The sequence below is a fragment of the Mastigoproctus giganteus genome, chromosome 6, assembly GCF_048544385.1.
Source record: "Mastigoproctus giganteus isolate SK-2022 chromosome 6, ASM4854438v1, whole genome shotgun sequence".
NCBI lineage: Eukaryota > Metazoa > Arthropoda > Arachnida > Uropygi > Thelyphonidae > Mastigoproctus > Mastigoproctus giganteus.
The window spans coordinates 53,773,435-53,791,092 of NC_143580.1; the positions used below are offsets into that span (position 1 = coordinate 53,773,435).

General features: G+C 35.6%; 1 protein-coding gene across 1 annotated transcript in view; it reads right to left on the reverse strand.

The window, feature by feature from the left end:
* The window catches only part of LOC150084278 (succinate--CoA ligase [ADP-forming] subunit beta, mitochondrial-like), a 103,122-nt gene extending 87,013 nt beyond the window's left edge, over nucleotides 1–16,109 (reverse strand). The window contains exons 1-2 of the mRNA XM_090375142.1: nucleotides 16,011–16,109; nucleotides 1,796–1,958 (exon numbers count right to left, since the gene is read on the reverse strand). Of these exons, the coding sequence (XP_090231268.1) occupies nucleotides 1,796–1,958; nucleotides 16,011–16,082 (235 nt within the window). The 5' untranslated portion in view covers nucleotides 16,083–16,109. The remainder of the gene's footprint in view (nucleotides 1–1,795; nucleotides 1,959–16,010) is intronic.
* Nucleotides 16,110–17,658: the final 1,549 nt, after the last annotated feature.

Here is a 17,658-nt window from a genome sequence, read left to right on the forward strand (position 1 = left end):
TTATAACATAACATATTGAAATGATTCAAAATCGGTCTTACCTTGTATAGCCTGTCAGCAGATTGTAATGAGTTATCTGTGAAGTGAAAATATTGTAATATCAACTGGAATCTATTTCGACTCATAAATGATAGCCAAAACATAACATTGTATAATGCACTTGTACTCCAGTAATGCTCTATTGAAGGGAAAGAACAAGAACCCATTTGTAACAAAAGTCCAAGAAACATTTTCATTTCTGAGATGTCAGTGTCCTTCCATTTTGACGACCTGGCATATTTTTGTATTGTCCACATTTTTCAATTTCTTGCCTAGCGTATAAATTAGTTTGTTCCACTAATAATGTAAGAAATTCTTAAAAAAAATAAAGTTTGTCCAGCTCTTACTTGGATTTATTTAAGCTATCAACTTCCACAACAGATGGAAGTTTGTTCCAGCAATTAACCACCTGCTGGAACAAACATATATATGTCAACTTCTATTTTCCTTAAGTATACACTGTGCTGCCACTTTATTAGGTACATCCCTGCTGTGCACACAAATGGTTTGTCCCACAATGTTGCAAGTCACATGACCACAGTTGAGGATATAAATGCAGCAGAACCAACCTTTCCAGTATCACTTAAGCGTACAAACCGTAGCAAGAATGGGGAAAAGGAGTGATCTAACGGACTTTGAACATGGCATGGTAGTAGGTGCAAGACATACTAGACAAAGTATCTCTGAAACGGCAGTTCTCCTGAACTTTTCACGCACCACAGTTTCAAGGGTGTATCGAGAATGGTGCAATGAACAGAAAACATCCTCTCTCAATGGCACTCCTGTGGAAGAAAATTGCTTGTTAATGAGAGGTTAGAGGAGGATGGCTAGAATTGTGCAAGCAAACAGACGGGCCACAATGTTGCACATCATGTCAGAATACAACCTGGGTGCACAGAACAAAATATCGCAACAGACCACTAGTCGCACTTTGTCATGAATGGGCTACAACAGCCGACGGCCACATCACGTACTTTTGTTATCAGTGAAGAACAAGGGAGCACACTTCCTGTGGGCACAGCAACACCAGCACTGGACTATCGAGGATTGGAAAACAGTTGCTTGGTCTGACGAGTCAAAGTTCCTGGTTTATCATGTTGATGGCAGGCTCAGAATTTGGCAAAAACAACATGAATCCATGGACCTGTCATATCTGACGACTACTGTGCAAGGTGGTGGGGGCAGTGTTATGGTGTGGGGAATGTTTTCTTGGCACACGTTGGGTCCATTGATACTCACGTCTGAATGTATTGTATCTTTGTATCCGCATTGTATCTAAACATTGTTGCTGACCAAGTACATTCGTTCATGTTGACAGTTTATCTTCAGTCAGATGATTACTTCCAGCAGGATAATGCGCCGGTGCACAAAGTCTGAATCACTATGGAATGGTTCCAGGAACATGACAATGACTTTTCTTTGCTGCAGCATTTGTGTAAATAATAAAAATATATGAAATAAAGTGTAAATAGATTGGTATTAATTCATGTTTTTTTAACCCTAAACATTAAGGATTTTATACTCAGCATACAAACTGACCTCAAAATTTTAGAAAATTTTTAGGGCTTTTAAAGGTCAATATGCTGAAATTCATGTAATTACTACACCATGAAGGTTAGTTATTAAGAAACTGAATACTGATTGCATTTTTTATTTAATTACTGCAAGGATGAAAATAAAATAAACTTCTATACAGATCATAAAGATGAAATGCAGTTTGTGGTACATTACCTTAGACACAACAACAGTTTCTTACCAAGTTCTTGAGCAATTTTCTTTGCTTCTTCTGGGTCATGGGCAACACCAAACTTGGGAACTTTGACTCCAGCATCTCTAAGGAGGCTCAAACTAATGTGTTCATGAAGATTTAAGTTACGTCTTTGTTCATAGAAACTACTTGTAGCAGCTGCGTGTTTTATCTAAATTAAAACAATATTTCAGCTGTAATAAGGTAAAATTAAAACAAATACACTACAGAGCAGTATAGATAACAAGTTACTTAATGTAAGGAGAGGATACAATTGATCATAAATGAAAATGTGATATCAATTGAACTTTTTTTTATTAAGTAATTCTTAAACATCCAATAATATACTTCCATTACAAGTTAGGTAATGTACACAGTGCATTACATTTCAGGCACATTCTATTTTTTTTCTTAAAATTAATCGAATGTTTTTTCTTTCTCTATGCTTAACTGAAGTGAAAAGTAAATATAGTTATCATTTTATCAATTAATTATAAAATTATAATTTTATAGGACACTTAATAAAACTCTATACTTTTACATTCTCTAATTTTATACTCTATACTTTTACATTCTCTAACTTATCCTTTCACTTTAATTACAACTGCAAATATTTAAATTACAACTGCAAATACTTTAATTACAACTGCAAATATAACCAATTTGACCAATTTTTTTTTATTTCACCAATTTCAATGAAATTTGGGCTTGACAAATCTTCCTATATGAACCAAATATAAAATTTCATGAAATCCATCCACTGGAAGTTGAGTTGTTATGCAGATGGATATTGTGAAGACAACAGCCTATGCATATATACTGATACACATAAAAATGAGTAGTGATAAATGAAATTTTGATGATCAAAGGAATGGATGAGGAGCTTCAATTTCAGGAGGGGGAACTAAAATAGAATGAGATGCTTCTTAGATTTTATTAACTTACTAAAGTTGAACACATTCATTCCAGTGGGAAAGCATTGTAAGAGAATGATACCAAAAATGTATGAAAGAACAAATTAATATTTGCTCTTGTCATACATTTTAGCTTACTTTTTTTTTGCAGAGCACCATGGCTTATCTATCAGCACAAAGTGACTCTAGAAGAGAATAAGTACTTCCCCACTGAAATGGATGTGCTAGTGAATCCTAAGAATTTCTGGTAACATGTATGCTTTCAGCCAGCCACTAAAAGGTACTTCTGGGTGTATGGTGAATCTATAATAGAAGAGTCAATCATCCAATTTTGCATAAAATGGCAATGGTGACTACATAGTTTTGTGAATAATGGAAGCTTCTAAAGAATATGACAGTAATGGTATAAACTTAAAGGGATTCAAGTTTGATTTTTCTTTAGCCTTTGTATATAGTTAAATTTTGAGTACAGCCAGTAATCTGAATTTTGTCTCAGAATCAAATATTGGATGCAAATTCCAGCATAACATCAAGGACATTGCAAGTTTCAATGAATTAAAAAAAAAAAAAAAAAAAAGAATGTTGCTACAAAAAAAAAAAAAAATAAATAGGAGTTACAGAATATCTTAAGATACTGATTCATAAGATAATTACAAGCATATTTTTAACAAAACCACTAATGGGGTATGATATACAAAAGATGAACATGAGAAATCGCTGACAATGAAAGCTGAAAATGGAGACAAGGACTTCTACTGATATATGAATACAAGAAAGAAAAGAATAAATTAGATGTTCTCCTTACATGACAGAAGCAGTAGATTCAGTGGCAACCCAAATGAAGACACAGATGAGTTGAATAGGTACTTCGCAACAATCTTTATGACTGAAAATCTATTATATATGCATCTTAGAGATATTTATATTCATTATTTTATAGAAAGTTGATTCCTCTTCCCTTTCCAGTTGAACCAAAGGGAAAGGGAAGAGGAATCAGCTTTCTATAAAATAATGAATATAAATATCTCTATAGATATTTATATTCATTATTTTGTCATATCACAAATGGCATATATTACAAAAGCTGCTGAGAATGATGGAGATAAGGGCTCCATGGGTAGATATATATCCAGTTATACTAAAAAAAAAAAAAAAAGCATCTTATGAGTGTATAAAATTGTTAGTAACATTAACATGATTATCCTTTGACTCTAAGATGATCAGTGATGCTCCAGTCCAAGGGGACTGGAGAATGTTAATGGGATCTTTTTTTTTTTTTTTTTTGTTAGTTGTTGGTGCATCGGCTTCTGTGGCCATGTTGCAACTACCAAGATTTTTGCATTTTCTATTCTGATCCAAGCCTGAGGTGGGATTCGAACCCATGACCTTTGGCTTGCCAGGCAGGCACTTTACCCACCCAGCTACCCTGATCGGCATTAATGGAATCATGATTAGGCTCTAGGATGATTGGTGTTTCTCCAGTCCCCTTGGACTGGAGAAGCAATAATATCTTCCCAGTTCACTATACACCAATGAGTTTGATTTCTGTAGCGGGTAAGATCATGGAGTCAATGGTTCAGGATATGATATAAGATAATCTCGATAGGAAGAGCATGGGCTCATGAAGGATTATCTGAACAATCTGACTTACTATGATGATGATGCCATAAAATAGCTGAATGCAAGAAATAACTGATATTATTTACTTGACTTCAGTTAAGCTTTTTATGTGGTTTCTTATGAAAGGCTAACATACAAACTGGGACTAAAGTTTGCTCTTTTGTTGGATCATAGGCAGGCTAAAACATGAGACAGAGGTAATCATAAATGGACAATCTTCAGGGTGGACCAATGTAGCAAATGGAGTCCCATCTTCAAGAATCAGCATTTGGTCCCCTCCTGTTTCTAATCTTCCTTAATGTCATTGATGATATGGGAGTAAAGGAGAAGCTGTCTAAGTTTGCTTGACAGCTAATATGCAGATAGGAAGGTTAGTTGATGACCAGAATCTGGTCAGGTTACATAAAAAATGACTTTAAATGGTTACATATATGATTCACTTTCCAGATATTGATTGGAACTTGTGAGTTGGTCACTCACAAGAGTAGCAAGGCTTTTGTGAATGTATTAGATGACTGTTTTCTATAGCAACATGTTACAGAGGCAACAAGAGAGAGCAATACTCTTGATCTGATTATCAGCAGTGATTATTCATGGATTAAGACTCTGCAGATAAAAGAACCACTAGGTGGCAGTGACCACAGTGCACTGATTTGGGATTTACTTAAAGATGTAACTATCATCAAGGGTAAAGAGAGGGGTGTTTGTTTTTGTAAAGGTGATTACAGTGGTTTCAGGCAGTTTGTAAATTATATACCAAATTTTAAATGGGAAGCAGTCAAGGAATTACTAATACAAGCTCCTAGGTTTTTCATACCAATTAAGAAATACTCTTGAAGGTATAGGCCTAAATGGATATCAGATGAACTGATGAAACTCATAGCAGAGAAGAAAGGTGCATGGGATGCATATAAATTATTGGGTAACACAGAAGCATACAGTAGATACAAACTAGTCCATAATCAAGTCACAAAGGTCAGGCAAGTGAAGGCTGATTAAAAGAAATCCTAAGAAGGATGAAAATAAAAAGAGCACAGACTTCTTTACTTATGTAAACTCAAGAAGGAAGAGGATAAATCAAATTTGTCCACTTGATATTGATGGTTCGACTGCTGATAATCCTGCTCAGGTTGCTGAAAAACTAAATGAGTATTTCAAATCTACATTCACACATGAGGAATTCTTTAGGGAAGGGAATGCCAAAAGTTTAAGAAGCTCTAACAGGGAGCTAAATGAATTTGTAATGAATGAGAGGAAAGTAGAAGAGAAATTATTAAAGTTAAACATAAGAAGGACACCTGGGGTGGATGGGATCTATCCAGTTATATTAAGACGGCAGCAGAGCAAGTAAGTAAACCCTAAACTATAATTATGAGAGCATCCTTGTATTCTCTCATAATTATGGGAGAACTGGATTCAGGGGAGGTCCCTGTGGACTGGAGATGTGCGAATGTATCCCCAATTCACAGAGGGGGGATCAAAGGCTGACATGAGTAATTACGGATCAGTTAGTTTAACTTCTGTTCCTGGGAAAATAATGGAGTCACTGGTAAGAGAAGGAATGCAGGATCAAGACAAGGCCACAATTCTACATCAAACACATAGCATGGGTTTGTTAAGGGTAAATCTTGTTTGACCAATTTGATTGGTTATTATGATCTGGTCACAAAGGAACTTGATGCAAAAATTAATTTTGATATCTTATACTTGGATTTCAGGAAAGCTTTTGATACTGCTGCACATAAAAGACTACTGTATAAACTGGAGTCAGTGGACATTGTTCTTCATGGGCTAATATTATTAGAGGAGTCCTTCAGGGTTTGGTGAGGGCCCCTTGTTGTTTTCTATATTTATCAATGATATTTTTTTGATGACACCATATCAGGCTTAATGTCCAAGTCTGCTGATGATACAAAGGTTGGAAGGTGGTTAATGACAGTATGCTACTGCAACAGGATCTAGAAAAGTTAGGGAATTGTGCTGAGAAATAGCAATTGAAGTTTAACACTGATAAATGCAAAGTACAACATATGGGTAGCAGTAACTCCAGAATAACATACCAACTGTGTGGTATGTTACTCTGGAGGGATCTTTTGATCCCTCTTACTCAGTCAGGGTAGTCTAAAATGAAGTGAGGCCTCTATTGTATACAATATTCAAGATGTGGCCTAATCATGGCCTTGTATAAAGGGATAATCACCTTCTTATCCTTGCTAGCAAAGTTTCTATATATATCATTGACAAAATCCCATGAACTGTCCTGGCAGCATGTCTGCACTGCTCAGAAAATTTCATGTCTGATTGCACAAATATCCCCAGATCTTTTTCATTCTCTATTACCCTGAGTATAGTACCACACAGTTGAAAAGTTACTCTGGAATTATTGCTACCCATGTGCAGTACCTTGCATTTGTCAATATTAAACTTCAATTGCCATTTCTGAGCCAATCTGCATAACTTTTCTAGATCCTGTTGCAGTTGCATACTGCCAACCTTTGTATCATCTGCAAACTTGGACATTAAGCCTAATACATCTTCATCAATATCATTAATAAATATTGAAAATAACAATTGGCCCAGTACTGAACCCTGGGGGACTCCACTGATAATAAGAGTCCCCATTGATAATCACTCTCTGTCTTCCACTTAAACATTTCTTTATCCATAGCAGTTAACTTGCCCTTAATACCACACTACTCCAGTTTATATAGCAGTCTTTTATGTGCAACAGTATCAAAACTTCCCTGAAATCCAAGTACATAATATCAAAATTATTTTTTTACATCCAATTCCTTGGACACTGCATCATAGTAACCTATCAGATTGGTTAGACAAGGTTACCCTTTAATAAATCCATGCTGTGATTGCAGTATAATTGTATTCCTGTTCAGATGGTCTTGCATTACTTCTTCAATCAATGACTCCATTACTTTCCCTGGATTTCTGTAATTACTTGTGTCATCTTTTGATCTCTCTTATGAATTAGGGATACATTCACACATTTCTAGTCAGTAGGGACCTCCCCTGAATCTAAGGATGCTCTTTTAATTATGGCTAAAGGCTTTCTTACCTCCTTTACTACCTCTCATAATGTTACTGGATAGATCCCATCCACCCTAGATGCTTATTTTACCTTCAGCTTCAACAATTTCTCTTCCACTTTCTTTTTGGTTATCACAGTCATTTAGTTCTTCATTAAAGTTTGATAAACTTCTGAATCCCTTCCCCTAAAGAATTCCTCACGTGTGAATGTAGATGCAAAATACCTATTCAATTTGTCAGCAACCTGAGCAGGGTCAGAAACAGTTAACCCACTGACATTAAGTGGCCCAATGTGATTCAATCCCTTCTTTCTACTGTTCATAAAGCATGGAAGTGTTTATTGCTTTTCTATGCCAGGTACTCTCATAATCTGCCTTAGCTTGCCTAACCTGCTTTGTGAATTGATAACAGACTAATTTATATCTACTGAATCACCTGATAATCTATATGCATTCCATGCACTTTTCTTTTCTGCCACTTGTCTCAATTATTCATCTGACATCCATTTAGGTCTAAGGTTTAAACAGTATTTTTTCATTCTTGACTGCTTTCCATTTAGAATTTGATGTTGGTAACATCATCAGTTGGTCCCACTGCATAGAATTTCAAAACTGTCTGAGACCACTGTAGTCATCCTTACAAAAGCCTTTCCCTTTACCCTTGACAGTAGTTATGTCTTTAATTAAATTCCATATTAGTACACTGATTGTTGCTACCCAGTGGGTCTTTTATCTGCAGATTTTTAATGCTTGTAGAATCACTGCTGATAACCAAATAAAGAGTATTGCTTCCTCTTGTTGCTTCTGTAACAGAATGGCTGTAGAAAATAGTCATTCAAGCAATCTACAAAAGTGTAGATTTCTTGCTAGTGTGTGAGTGACCAACCCACAAATTCCGGTCAACATCTGGAAAGTTAAAATCCCCATTATAAGACATTGATTTACTGGCCCACTATATTTCTCTGTATAGCTGTTTGGTATACTCATCACAGTTATTAGGCCTATAACACACTCCTGCTCTCAATTTCATTTTCCTAGTGCTTATATCACATCAAACTGACTCAACAATGCAGTGGTATTACAGGTTTGTTTGTTTTTTTGGTTTTTAGGAGCATTAGCAACTAAGGCCATATTGCTCCGGGAATATGCGGTGGTCATTTCCTGACCTTTCTGCATCCTCCGTATTTGGTGGGGATGGGCTCGAACCCGGTCTAATCAAGAAGCGTGTACTACACACTGCTGCTCCTTCCCACCTGGCTATGGAGGCGCCCGGTATTACAGGTAGTACTGAAATCAACAAAGTTGTGTGAATGAGGAACGATGGCCAAAATCAGTCACTGTGCAGTCATCCAATATTTGAGAAAAAAGAGACTAACCCCAAAGGCAATTCATGAGAATATAGTTACAATTACATTACAATTATAGTTACATTGGGGGAATTGCCTGTCCCTATTCCATGGTTAAGAAGTGGGCAGCAGAAATTAAACGAGGATGGGAGAGCTTGAAAGATGACTCAATCTGTGGAAGACCTTCAATATCCATCACTCCAGAAATTGACAGGGTACATGATTTGGCAATGAGTAATCGACAAGCAGCAGTTCGGTAAATTGCCAGACTCTTGGGCGTCTCATCTGAACATATTAGCATTAGTAGAGGCATACGATGCAAGAAAGCAAGCTTATGCAACATCAGCCAAAAAAAAAAACCCGCTCCCATTTCACCCTTCCATTCGTTCCAAATACCTGTCCAGCTCAGGTTTAAATTTATTTAGACTATCAACTTCCACAACAAAATATGGAAGTCTGTTCCGCCAATCTTGGTGGAACAGACTTGAAAATCTTGGATCTAGCACCATCAGACTTTCACCTATTTCCTAATTTGAAAAAATACCTGGTTGGCATCATTTCCCACTGACAGTAGTAGCAATGGCAAATGATGCAAGAAATCAAGCTTATATGGCATCATCCAAAAAAAAAAAAAAAAAACAGTTTACCGTTCACCCACCCGTATCCTCCAAGAATTTGTTTAGTTCTCCCTTGAATTTATTCAACCCATTCACTTCAACAACAACAGATGGAAGCCTGTTTCAACAATCAACCACCTGCAAGCTGAAGGCAAACTTCTGCAAATCTATCCTGCAACCATATCCTTTAAAATTTTCTTCATATGTGTATGTAAGTTTCAGGTTTTCAGGTGCCCCTTGAACGTTGCCGCCTGGGTGCAGTGCACCCCTTGCACCCTCGGAATGGCCCATCCCTGACGATGACTGTCATAAACCACCCTGCCAAACTTTGTATCATCTGCAAACTTAAGACATTAAGTCTGATGAAAACTGAAAAAAAAAAAAAAAAAAATGGACCTAGCACTGAACCCAGGGAAACTCCGCTAATATCATTAGTCCAAGAAGAGCAGTGCCCATTGATAATCACTCTCTGTCTTCTTCCTTTTAACCATCCCTTTATTCATAGCAGTAACTTGCTTTTAATACCATATTGCTCCAGTTTGTACAGCAGCCTTTATGTGAAACAGTATCAAAAGCCTTCCTGAAACCCAAGTCATCATCATCAGCCATTTTCAATCCACTGCAGGATGAAGGCCTCTCCAGCAACTTTCCAGTTGCAATGACTATCCATTCACTACCCACGAACTCGTGAATTTCATCAGTCCATCTCAGTCATTGTCTTCCAGGTTTTCTTCTAGCTCCTCTTGAGTACAATTCTGTTATTTTCTTAGTCCATCTGTTATCATGTGTTTGAGCTATGTGTCCTGCCCAAGACCATTTTCAGCGCCTCCATAGCCAGGTGGGCAGGAGCAGCAGTGTGTAGCACACGCTTCTTGATTAGACCGGGGTTCGAGCCCGTGACCACCAAATATGGAGGATGCAGAAAGGTCAGGGAATGACCACCGCATATCCCCGAACAAATATGGCCTTAGTTGCTAATGTTCCTAAAAACCAAATAACAAACAAACAAGACCATTTTTGTTCTTTAGTTTTGATAAAAATGTCCTTTACTTGAGTTTACTGCCTAATCCATGTGTTTCTCTTCTTATCGAGCAATCTGATCACTAATATAATTCTTTCTATTCTTCGCTGTGTAGTTTTCGGCATATCTTCCATTATTTTAGTCTGAAATCCTTATTAATTCTGCATAACTGATTAAGATTTTCCTCTAATTCTTTGGGATCATGGCATTTTTTTTTTTTTTTTTTTTTTTTTTTGTTAGTTATTGGCGCATCAGCTTCTGTGGCCACAATGCACCTCCCAAAGTATTTGCATTTACTCTGATCCAATCCCGAGGCGGGATTCGAACCCACAACTTTTGGGTTGCCAGGCAGCCACTTTACTCACCCGGCTAGCATGGTCACAATGTCATCTGCAAATCGTAAATGGTTTAGCTACTCTCCATTCACATTGACTCCTTTGTGTGACAAGTCTAATGTTCTGAAAGCTTCCTCAAGAGCAGCAGTAAACAACTTCGGAGAGTCTCCTTGTTGAACTCCTTTCTCAATTTTAAATTTGTTACTGTCTTTGTCTAGTCTAATAGAGGAGGTAGTGTTCTCATATATTTTCTTCAAAATCATAATATATGGGGTATCTATGCCCGAAACATTGCTTTACGCTGTATGGAGTCAAATGCCTTTTCATAATCCACAAATGCCAGGCACAATGGTGTTTTATATTCATTTGCTTTCTCCATTAGCTGTAATATTAAGTGAAGGCAATCCATAGTTGAGAATCCTGTCCTAAAGCCAGTTTGCTTTTTTGGTTGATTCTCATCAAGTATTCTTTCTAATCTGTTAGTAATGATCCTTGTGAACAACTTGTAGATGTGGAATAACAAGCTAATTGGTCTATAACTTCCAATTTCTGATTTATCTCCTTTCTTATGCAGCAAAACTATGATTGCATTATTCCACTCCTTAGGCACAATGCCTTTTCTAATGCATTTTGTGAAGAGCCTTACCAGTTTCTGTGACATGTCTCTTCCTCCTAATTTTAACAACTCTACAATAACTTCAACTTACCATGGGGCTTTCTGATTCTTCATTTTCTTCAACACATGTTCTTCCTCATCAGGAAGGATATCAGGTATGTTGTATATGCTACTAATTTGTGATCCATCTTCCCCATTGCTGGCATCATCCCCTCGCTCTCCTTGTATAATTCTCTATAGAAGTCTTCTGCTATCTGAATTATGCCTTCTCTGCTATAAGTACACCATTGCTATTCTTCAGTTTCAGTATCATTTGTCTTTCTGTATTACTGCTCATAGCTGCTGATTTAAGTCCTTTGTTTTCCTTTAATGCTTGTTCTACTTTTCGCGTGTTAAATCTTCTTGTGTCCTCTCTGAGTCTCTTTATAATGGCTTTGCATAACTCAGTATACTCAATTTTATCCTTCTCAGTGTTTATCTTCAGTTCATCATGACAAATGTTTCTTGACTAATTTTTTTTTCTTTGGATTTCTTTTTACCTATAGGTTTCTTGGGCTTTATCACTTTCAGAAAGTTGTAGTATTCCTCATTGATATCTTGATCCTGAACAGTCTGCAGAAGCTCAAACTTGTTCTTAAGTTCCAGGACATACTGCTTTTTCTCCTCTTCTGTTATCTCAAAGACCTTCATATTATTTACTCGAGTCAGTTTTTTCCTTTCTTTTCTTACATCTATATCAAGTGTGCATCTTACCATTCTGTTATCACTTCCAATACTTACCTTGTTCAGGATGGTAACATCATTCATTATATATCTTCTGTTAGTGAGGATGAAGTCGATTTCATTAGTTTTTAATCCATTTGGGCTCTTCCATGTTCACTTTCTGTTAACCCCTTTCTTAAAAAAAAAGTGTTTGTTACTGACATTCCTCGAGATTCTGCAAATTCCACAAGTCTTTTGCCTCTTTCTCGAGTTTCTTTCACAAATTCCAAAATTTCCTATAGTTCCCTTTTCTGCGCTGTTTTGTTCTCTTTCCAACCTTAGCATTGAAGTCCCCCATAATGATAGTGTAATGTGTTTTCTGCTCAGCTAGAAGACTCTCAATTTCGGTGTACATTTCTTCAACCTCTTCATCATCTAAAAGCTAACCTAAGTACATGATGTCAAATTATTTTTTGCATCCAGTTCCTTGGTGACTGTATCATAGTAATCTATCAGATTGGTTAGACAAGACTGTCCCTTGACAAATCCATGCTGTGATTGCAGTATAATTGCATGCCTGTCCAAATGGTTCTGCATTACTTCTTTACCCAAGAATTCCATTATTTTCCCTGGGAACAGATGTTAAGTTACCAATTACCAGAATTTAGTTTCATCAACTTGTGGATCTACATTCCAGGGAATTTCTTCAATTTCAGCTTCTGTAAGCTGATTTCACTGACACCTTACACTGCACCAGTCCTTAAGATGCAGCAAGTTGAATGCACTCAGGTCTCTAACTGAAAAGGGCCCTAAATCCAAACAAAGGGGATGGGGCCTCTCTCAGTTGTGGCATGAATGATCTGACAGTTGAGTATTAATTCTTGCAGCTGGGCCCTGAATTCTAGGACTGACCCTGGGTTGACCCATCCTACACCAACTTTCAAAACTATTGAAAATATAAAAACAGTTAACAGATGGTGCCATGTCCCCGTAGAGTTTCAAGACAATCTATACAATATGTACAATCTACACAGCCCACACAGGAAATTACATATATACAATTGTACTTGTGAAAGGATTAAACAAAGTAGGGTATACTATACATAAAGACTTTTGACAGAGGAAGAGTAAATCTTTGAGAGGGGGAAAGCTTTCCCACAAATCTTACTCTCCACAGATAAACTTTGTTACCAGAAATTTTTGTTACCTATTTATGTGTTTTATTTTTTATATTAGCATTCTTAAAAATATTCTTCCCTATTCTTTGCTTTTGTTACTATATAATGGCCAATTTCTACCACTAAAAATATATTTCATATATATATATATATATATATATATATATAAAAAAAAATTTGATCCTGTTGTACTCTTCAATGTTTAATGATTGATCAGTGATAATAAACTCCAAATAAGTTCAATGACTGTAGACAGTTTTTTTGGGGGCAGTGAAATACTACATTTTGCTATCAGCAAAATTTAGTTTTCCTTTACTTTTTTTTTTTTTTTTGTCAGAGAAGATTGTCTGCAGGTACTGCTGATTTTATTTGAAAGTTATTGCATTAGGAAATCAATTGGAAGGGTGGGAAAATGACAAAAATGTGTTTTATAAATATATTTACTGCTACAATTATGAATATACAATATGTAAGGTAGTTACAAATTATGACCATAACAAAAAATTTCATTAGAAATAGTTGCATGAAACACTAAGCTTGTGAAGAGTGATATATAAAAATTAGCATTCCAGACTACTTATATTTTAAAATTAAAACAAGAAAAAACAAGGCTATCATCATCATTATGATCATGTTTTAAAGATACAGATAAAAGCATTGTAGTGATCATATGAAAAAAAAAAAATCTATGCAAAGTACCCATAGCTTTCTGTACTATAAGCATTAATGACAGGGTGGATTTTCCACCCCACACTAACACTTGTGTTTCAGAACCATGCAAATGCTGACAAGTTAAATGCTAAAAATTCATACACACGTAATATATGAACTAGACATATTTTATGCTTTTATCAATTCTTTTAGAATTCATTTGTTTATTATTAGTAGTAAATGGGAAATATCCTAAATGTTAAGATTTTTATGTTAATATATTTTTAAATTTGTTTTATTAATGAGATATCACCATTAAGAGTTGAAAATAATTATTTAGTGTATGTTAAAAGTTTTATAAATTCTAATCAATTGAAACACTCAATTTATAAAAAAATCCCATATAGAATAATTGGACTTCTTCCTATTCTGCATGAAATTTTAAATATAAAAAATAAAAAGGTTTAGTGATATAATATTAATGTCAGATAAATGTTAAATTCGTGACAGTTCCATTGGCCAGACCGAAGGGTATCATGAGCTATTTTTCAACCCTGACAAAGAAAAAACATATGAGATGAAATCAAGAATGGTTGCAGCAGGTTCCAGATATTAACAACTGAGAAAAGATTACCCAGTTGTTCTACAGTAACTAACATACAAGAAACCAGAATTATTGGGGGGGGGGGGAGTTATGGTCTCATGTATGTCCAAAGCACTATCCCCTTCAAAGTAAGTTTCAACAAAATTTTCAAATTTATGGGAATCGTAATGCCCATTACATGAAAGAAATTTATCAATTTCTTTCATGTAATCACTTTTGCCGCTAACAACTTTTTTTTCATTGTGCTATAGTATTTTAAAATCTGAAATAGATCTTATTTCTAGAGCATCACAGGGCTGGATTGTTCAAAATTATGTAGTAACAACCACTAAGGACATAAGATGTCAGTATATAGTCTATAAATTTTGTGCATTTCTGGAACCCTTGCCTGAGCCCAGCTATCTCAGCCATGGTATGATAAAAACCCATTACAGTTCTGTCCCAACAGGTGTATTTTTCAACTGCAATGACAACAGGAATTAGATATACATTCCACATGGTGTGAGAAAACAGTAACATAATCTGCAAGGGCACATTGTATCATTAAGGATACACTAAAAATTGAAATGTCATAAAATTTATAACCAAGTGAATTCAAATACAAGCTGCATTCCCATTACGTGTTAATTCCGCTTCCCCTGAGAGTTTTTCAGTAATGATACGAGTTAAAAAATCAGTGAAACTGTGTTAACAGAACGAAATGTTCATCAACAGCTATCTTGAATTCTGTTCCAAAACTGAGCTGTGTATACCAGATGTGTCAATAATTTTTTCTTAGAAACAAAAACTAGGTTTAAAAAAAAATTATAAAATTGATAATTTTATGTGAAATTTTTTATTCTCCAACACAGTATATACATTTATTTGGCAAATACTGTTTTTAATCGAAGATCCCCTCATTCTTTTTTGGGTTTTAAAAGAACTCTGCAACTGGTTTTAAGGAAAGGAAATCATTTACATGATCCTACAGTAGTTTCATATTTTTAAAAATTTAACTTTCACACTTTAAAAAAAAAATTCATTATAAAGGAAAATAACTAATAAAAGATAAAGTTAAAATGCGAAAAAATTCAAAAACAGTGTAGAATGCCACTTATTAATAAATGCTTATATTATAGAGGGGAAATGGGATAAACACATACATAGGATGATACGTCGATCAAAATATTAGAGAATTGGAAACCCACAAACGAAGCAGCGGAAGACCAAGATGTAAAGATTATCTATCCAACGTGAAGGTTGCATTAACACGAAAAGAAGAAAAAAATTAATCAATTCTTGGTATATACGAGTTACTATTTCCGTTAATCAATGAATTTTATTAGTATGAAAATTACAGTTTTTATTAAATTAAGAGTTCTGTACGAATTACAAGAGAAGCAAAACTAAAATTTAGTTCCTTCATCCCTTTCCACAATTTTCATGGACATGGAATACGGGTACCAACATGCTAGCATCATGAACTTTCATGATTTGTGCAACCTAAACTACAAATATTTATTCAACTAGGCTGATTTTAAAACAGCCAAAGCTACTGGGTGCTGAAAATAATACCAGCGTTATTTAAATGAAAACTAACCCGTAAGCAAGGCGTTTGCTTTCCTACTACTCTCCCAACAATCATGAAGCCCTTCTGTAAAAAGCAGGCCATTTTAAAACGGTGATGTCACTTCCTCTTCCTTTATAAATAAAGTCAGTGAAAAGGTGAAATGAAGGATTTCCCTTGCTCCGCCTCTAGCTATTTTTTGAATCACATGTTTGATAGGGTGTTGGGTGAAGTGGATTATAGTGTAACGCATAACAGCTTCAAAAATTCATTCTTAGTTGTATGCAACAGAAATAAAATTTCACTATCAACCCTTATTGTTTTGTGCATGAACGAATCAAAACTAAAAATATATATAATTAAATAATAAAAATTAAAATAGCGTACGCTACTCCGCAGTGTAAGGCCTCTCTGGCCCTCTGGCCTTAACACATGCTCTTTGAGTAGACAGGGGTTCAAGTCCCTGACTGCTAAATACGGTCGATCAGCCAATCTACACAGGACCAGCGTGGCAGATTATGGTTCATTTTCCACAGCATGAATTGTTGAGGAGGCTTCCATCCTGCAGTGGATTGATAACGGCTGCAGTTTCTTTAAACCCTGTGTTATGTTTTTCAGTCAACCATCTGGGAACCCTGTTGTTCTATCAGTGACGGCAAAAGTAATTGGACTTAGGCCGTTAGAAATGACCACATTTAGCATTAGCAGAGGCATATAATGCAAGAAAGCAAGCTTATACAGCATCAGAAAAAAAAAAAAAAACATTCACATTTCACCCATCCTGCTCCAAATCCATTCGCTCCAAATGTTTCGTTAGCCTTGAATTTGTTCAGAGAGTCAACCTAAATAACTAATATTGTTTTTAATCGGATAACTTCACCCATTAGGGGAAAACATTAATCGATTAAAAACTCAAGGCACTGCTGTGACTGTTTGCCGAACTATATCATTCCACAATCAAATTGACGAAGTAGACAAATATAGTCGTTGATTAATCATTATTATCAAAATGATTAGTTGTAAATCCCTCTGACCTGATAGATAGTTATGCCGGCGATTATGAACAGTACACTTCGTTTTTTTTTTTTTTTTTTTTTTTGTTTTTTTAATTCCTATTTAAAAGGTGGTTTATTTGTTAAAAAAATAACTTTAAACTAAACGATAGACAGAATAATGCATACAGGAACTCCCCAACTTACGTAAGGGTTGCGTTTCGCGGAACGTACGTAAGTCGAGGAATTTCCCCCATGCTGGTGCAGTTCGCAACTGTGCTCGCTGAATTGATTGAATCAAAAATAAATTTTCGACAAACATGTAAATAGAATTATTTATTGTATTTATTCAAGTTTTTATCTCATGCGCAGGAAAAATTAGAAAAGCCTGCAATTTAAAAAATTTCAAACTTATAAAATTACAAAAAAAGAGAGAGGAGACAGGCATAATGTCAGTAAGTTTTACCTCTCGAGCATCATTGCCAGAATCGACGTCTTCAGCTAATAGGAACGCCGCTGAGGAGGTTGAGGGCTGTGCAGATTTAGAAGTTGCCTTTTTCTTTTCATCGTAGATTTCTTTGTAGCAAGCAAGCATATCATTCACCCCTCTAATAACTTTTAAGAACCGTTCTCTGTCAGGATCCATCTTCTGAAACCTTGCCATTGCCGACGAAATTTCACGAAGTGCC